The following is a 6,176-nucleotide window of genomic DNA, read 5'->3' as shown; positions in this document are numbered from 1 at the left end:
GTCTCCCAAGTTAAGGTATGTAGTAAGGCGGCCTTGTGAGATAAGGTGTGGTAGAGTCAAGTTAAGGAGTTCCCCCTCAATTGGACATGACAAAAAAAAACCTGGGGTGTGTACAGGCAAGGAAAGGTGTTTCTTTGGTTTTGGGTTTGTCGGCGATCGGTATGGTAAGGTATGCTCTGGGCCGGCAGAGGGAGGGAGAAAAAGATACAAGGCGGCAAGTGGACGGGAGGGTTCGTTCGTTGAGGGTGGGCGATCCAGGGTGTGGATAATGAGATATGAATAGTATCCGTTCGGGGTCCGTAGGAATAAACCGTTCAGGTTCTCGAGACAAGAAGGAACAATAGCGGCGGAGCCGTAAAACGAGCGAAAAAGGAACGAACGACTGGTGGTGAGGCGAGGCAACCAGCTGCTTCTCTTGCGTCCCTTCTCAGGTATAAACCTTGATCTGGGTCTGTCTGGGTCTAGGTCTTGTTACTCGGTGGTGGTTGTGGTTGTGCTGGTGGTGGTTGAGCGGGTTGTCTGGGTTTTTGCTTTCCTGGTTCGTTGCAAGGTCCAATCCAGCGGCAGCGTCGTCGGGGATCAACTGTCGACGCAAGGACAACGCAAAAAGAGGAGGCTGCTGTGTATCCGTACGGAGTACTGTGTGTAGCAGTGTACACGGAGAAATCCCAAGGTCGAGCGAGGGTGTCTGAGCAGCGAGCAGGACTGGGAAATCTGAAAGTTGGTGCAGCCGCAGCGGGAGGTGACGGTCGGGGTGAAGGGTTCCCTGTCCAAGACTGGAGCTGGAACGTTTCAAAGTGAGAGAGGGCGATAAATAGCGGAGCTGGGAATATTATGACGGCCTCCACCTTTTTTTCTTGTCGCCAGGGAACGCGCGCTGTTGCTCTGATGCGACAGGAGAGAAAAGACGGTAGATGCTAAGATGATGCAAATTAAACGCCTTTCCGGTCACCGGGCGAGACAAGGAAGCTTGTTGGGGGAGGAGGAGGAGACGGGGAAAGAATTGTGCAAGAGGGTCTTGGACTCGATGGATCGGCCGATATTCAATGTCTCAAGAGGCAAATGACACCAAAAAAATAACGAGAGAAAGCTGACAGCCTGGTAGGCAGAGTGACAGTAGGCAAGGTAGCGAGAGTGGATTGGTAAGAGTCGTGCGTTTGCCCAAGGTACGGTAGCGAAAGGGATGACGAGATGTCAGAATGATCTTTGGAAGGAAGGATAGGCACACAAGGGAAAGCTTCAAGGTCCAAGGCAGAAAGAGCGAGAGAGAGAGAAGTACAGGGACGGATCGAACAATCGGGAAACGGGAACACGACGGACGGGGGAGGTACGGGGGGGTACGGGGGTAGCGGCCACAGACGGAGGAGACGTAGACGCAGAGATGCAGCAAGTAAGTACCCTCGCGAGTAACAAGTAGCGAGTAGCAGTAATAATAGAAACCAGGAGCGCACATAATACGTCAGTGGGAATCAGGTATTAGCAACTGGAGTAGTAATATTACTCCCTCTATGCCACATACAACGTGCCTTACGTAGTAGTCGCTGGGAAAGTGAGGTGAGGATCCGGACTAAAGGTACATCACCGTACTTGTACGCAGTACGAGGCAGAAGAAGTGCCATGTACTGTACCTGCCTCGTCTTGGCATTGGTCTTTTTCGATAAGTCTCTTGCTCTTATTCTCATTCGTCCTAGATCATGATGAAGTATGCTTGCCTCTCTGATTTAATCGGAAGAGGCAGACGAAGAAAGACGAAGAATATCCCGCTAAGCCACCAGATTCTAATACACACGAGAAGGTACGGGCAGCCCAATGTCAGATTCAATTTCGTTCAAATCCATCAGATTGGTCCGCCTCATGTGCAAAGATCCTTAGAATTGAGACGGTCAGCTTTCCCGCCGCGGCGCCGCCCTCCCTAAGGCACACACAGACGCCGCACCCTGCCTAAAGCAGCTCGGCAGCACAGCGGCACTTTAAGGGAAAAAAAAATCAGGAGAAATAAACGTTAGATCGCCTCCCGTCCGGTCTGATGTAGGAGAATAAAAAAAAACAAAAACGGACTAATGCAATTCACTCCCTTTTTTCCCTTCCCGCGCGAAATGTTTGAACGCGTGTGAGATGTGCGGCCGTGCAACACTTCCGTCGCCAAAATACCTGACCAAAAAAAAAAGTAAAGGTGTTCATCAATGTACCTGTACATGTGCCAACAAAAGCCCAACCTCCTCCCTTCCCGTATCTCTACGGACTACGGTACGGATAACAGGATGGATCGAAGCTAAACGGGGTGACGAGGGGAGGGGCTCCTCTCTTTTGGCGCGTTGGATCATGGATTCCATGGTCCACGGATGGGTTTGACGGGGTGGATGATCGCCGCAACGCCAGCGCCAGCGGGGATTAATACGAACGAGGGTACCCGCCTTTTCCCTCCCCTTTCTACCAGTGCCGTCCCAGGAAAATCAGAGACAGCTAGAAAAAGACAAGAAAACCTGCCTTGGCCCACGGCAGCTCTGCTGGCCGAGAGAGACACGAGATGCCTGCAAGGAGCGGGCGGGGAGGAGAAGCTGCTCGTTCATTATGTGCCTGTGATCAGTGTTCCCGTACTCGTACCAACTCGTACTGGAAACGCCCTCCCATTGTTCCGACTTTTGTTCAACAGCACATGTGTCCAGCTGTTCAAACGAGCCGCTAGTCATTGTGCACATTCCGACCAGCACGTACCTTGAGCATGATACCGCATCTCCGAGTCTCTAGACCCTATGAAGTATCAGTAGGAGACGCGCTTTTACTCTCTCTCAAACGCACCCAATCCCCTTCGCGACGAACTCGAGGGACCGAACTGACCTGAGTCTGAGACCAGTGCGCGCTCAATCCTCCCACTACACCACGTCAGTCGTCGTTGAAGTGTTAGAGGGGAGAGGGGGATCTACCCGCGGGACGGATGGCTTGTCTTTCAAGCTTGTTCTACGTGTCCGCCCCCTTCAGGACTGCCCCTGGCTAAGACTAAAGCGTTCACGCTTCGGCGGCCGGTCCCATCGGCTCTTCACTCAGCGGTGTCTCACCGATCGAGAGGGGATTCGTCCAGCGTTTTCTTCCGTTTTTTCTTCTTCCTTCTTTCTCTTTCGTGCTAGCATTCACGAGAGCGGTACGGCGTTTTAGTGGGAAGGCGCAGAGCTAGCAGCTGCTGTCCAACTCTCAACATTGGCATTGACAGTGAGAAAAAGCCCCTGAGTTAGTAATATGATCGGTACGCACAGAACATTCTGAATAAATGTGTCGAACGGACGGGCGTGGTGCGAGTCGCGCGTTCTGCATGATAGCCTTGATAGCTGACATCTGCAAACGCTCGACCGTCAAGACAAACTTCCCCCGACCCTCTCCAAGTCTCTCTCAGGGCGCCAAGTTCTGACAAAGTGTTCGGGCGATTTTCGTCTGGCCTTGTCCTGGGGCCTCCTGGCTCAGCGCACAACAAGGCGAGGGAGCCAACACCTGAGGGAGATCAAACGAGTCGACCGTTGCTTGACCCGCTTCGCTTCATCGGTACTCGGCAGGGTACCGTGGACGCTGGAACAGAGCGCCGCAAGTATCACGACTCGCAACACTTCGGGATGGGCGCATGGCGTGCGTGGGGGCTCTCTCTCCAGCCCACCGTGCCATCCTGCTGTAATTCGGCCGATATTGAAGCGCTGCTGCAGCTGCATGTGCGCATCTGCAGCCAGATGAAAGGGCCCTGCAGGCTGCAGGCAGGAAGATAATGGCGGCAGTTCCAACTTCCAAGATGTATCTGTCCATGGCGGGCAATTGGCAAGTGTGAGAGTCGCCTGACAAGATGTCCGATTCGGGTTTGATCATGTTCCCGCGCATCCGACCAATTTACACTTTGTGCATTCCCACTAGTGAAAGCGCCTTGAGCATCGAGGGTAACGGCGGTAATGAAATTGTACGCCCCGTTCGACTCAAAGTTCCGCTTCTGGCGTTTGCCAACGCGCCACATTATTCCCATCTTGGGAGTTGTGGCTGTTTGGCGGCCCATATTCGAGTAGCCAGGCGCGCGTCACCGGTACGCAAGGGCCAGTAATTCCCAGTGTTCCCATTGTCCTTTCAGCTGTGCAGGGCCGTCGCCGTTGGAATTCGCGGGAGGTTATCCCGTGCTCCAAAGCACAAAAAGACAAAAACTTTGTTCTCCCTCCACATGAACGGTAAGTCGGGAAGAATGAAAGTGTCTCGGCTCATAATGCTCAAGTACCGTCTCGTGCCATCGTCATACGCCGGTGGCTTGCGTGCTTGCTTCGCCGGTATACATCGATCTACACTGGATTAGAGTGCCTGGAATCGTTGTGCGACTGCCAGCAGGGCATCGTCCAATGTGGTTCCGCTTGTCAGCTGTCAAGCATCGCACATCGCAATTCCTGACTTTGCTCGAATTGCCATGCCCCGTTGCTATGCCCCCCTGTCCGGGAGTGGGAACGTTAGCTCGCCAATAACCTTCCCACCTGTATCCCAACGCGGCTTATGCCATCATCGCCCAGGGAAGGGGACTCGTGGGCCTTGCCCTGCCAGCTTTCAGGGCTGCTAGGAGGGGTCCGTCTTGCTCTCCGAATCCTCCGATCTTCCTTGGGCTTCCTTTCAGGCAGGGTCCTAGGCAAATGGTGTTCTCCAGGAATAGAGGCGCCTGCCCAGTCTGCCAATCGGCCCCATCAACAATCACTGTTTGGGATCCGCTGGATGAACCAGAGTTGAATTTCTTCTGCTAGGCATCCGTAAGTAGCAGACTTGAGAGCGCGACTTCGGGGTAAAAAAGAAAGTCGGAAGAACGAAAGAAGAAGAAAGGTGCGGCGACTCGAAGAGATTAAACAGCGTCCGTGAGCGAGGCTCGTGGACCCGGATGGCGCTCCTTTCCAGGCAGTCATCCTCATGCTGAGCTCCGCCTCAAAAGGAGGAAGTTAGGAACTTGCACTTAGCCTTGCGGCCAAGTCCTAAGGAGCCGTATCTCTGGATCTGTCATCAGCTTCAATATTAGCAGACACGCGAATTAGGCATAGCGTTCCCCTGAGCAACTGTCCCCACCGGCAGACACGCTCGCCATCAGATCATGGCCGCCAGGACATGTAAGCTGAAATCTCTGCCGTCGCGACTGGTCGCAGTCTCGTAGCGCAAGCCTGCAATGTGGCCGATACGCGGGCGGGCGGTATCAAATCCCTTGCTCGCTGCTCGCATCGCCTTGACTTCATGTTGGCGGTGAGCCGGGCAGTCCGGGCAGCAGAAATGGGACCGGGCAGATTGATGTGGAGTCTCCATTTGGCTTCATTCGAGGCTTGTCCGAACGGATTCGAGACATTTCCACTGAGAACTTGGCAACAGATCAGCCGCTGGAAAAGACGCGTCCAATCGTTGTATTTCGGATGCGCAAAGTCCATAGTTCGGGCGAATAACATGTTCAGGCATAGTTTGACGAGATGTTGCCTTTACTTCATGCACCAGAGCTATCGAATAAAGAGCGACGTAGGTGCTTGGTAATAGAAGGGCAGAGTTTGATCTTGGCACGATGAAATTTTCCTTCAGCAAGAATGGCACAGAGAGAAGCCCATTGCTGTACACACTAATGCCTGTGTCCAAAAGGGACGGATATCACGAAAACTGGCAGGTTGGTTAGCGGATTTTTGTCGCGCTCTGCGAGACGCTTTCCGATATTCGAAAAGTAACACATTGTGCGTAAACGCCTCACACTTGCGATGCGCCGATTGTGCACGCGCGTCTGAAATGCGACCCAAGACTACGCTCATCGTGGGGAAGATCAATCCGAAACGACACCAATGCGGCATGGGGGTGCGACAAATGATGGTGGGATGCTTGGTCTGATGGTTCCCGAGGTTTCGAAGCGGTAGAAACGCCCAAGTTGCGGGAAAGGATGCAGGAGCGCGCCGCAAGAGGAGATCGAGGATGCCCATCATCATTTGGAGATGGCACCGCTCGTCATCTCGTTGAGGTTGGCGCTTTGCTGATATGAGAATGACGACGTTGCGAATGGCGAAATCGCGTCCCACAGCCCACGTCACATCGTCGGACCAACCGTCCAGTGCAAACAACGCGGATGATTTGAGGTGAATCGCAGTCGCGGTACCGGCTTTGGAGGTCGGTTGACGGATAATGTGGTTGTGAGGGAAGGACAAAGTTGCAGGCAA

At 53.5% G+C, this 6,176-nt stretch overlaps 1 protein-coding gene across 1 annotated transcript; it reads right to left on the bottom strand.

Moving 5' to 3' along the window:
• Positions 1-5,552: 5,552 nt before the first annotated feature.
• Positions 5,553-6,176, bottom strand: CCOS01_15837 (uncharacterized protein; the record flags this gene model as incomplete). The annotated part of the gene is made up of 1 exon (XM_060463975.1): positions 5,553-6,176. A coding segment is annotated over one exon (624 nt), but the record flags the coding sequence as incomplete, so codon positions are not given.

This window comes from Colletotrichum costaricense (assembly GCF_030867565.1).
Source record: "Colletotrichum costaricense strain IMI 309622 chromosome Unknown Scaffold_26.1, whole genome shotgun sequence".
In the NCBI taxonomy this organism is placed as follows: Eukaryota; Fungi; Ascomycota; class Sordariomycetes; order Glomerellales; family Glomerellaceae; genus Colletotrichum; species Colletotrichum costaricense.
This window is presented reverse-complemented; position numbering and strand designations above follow the sequence as displayed.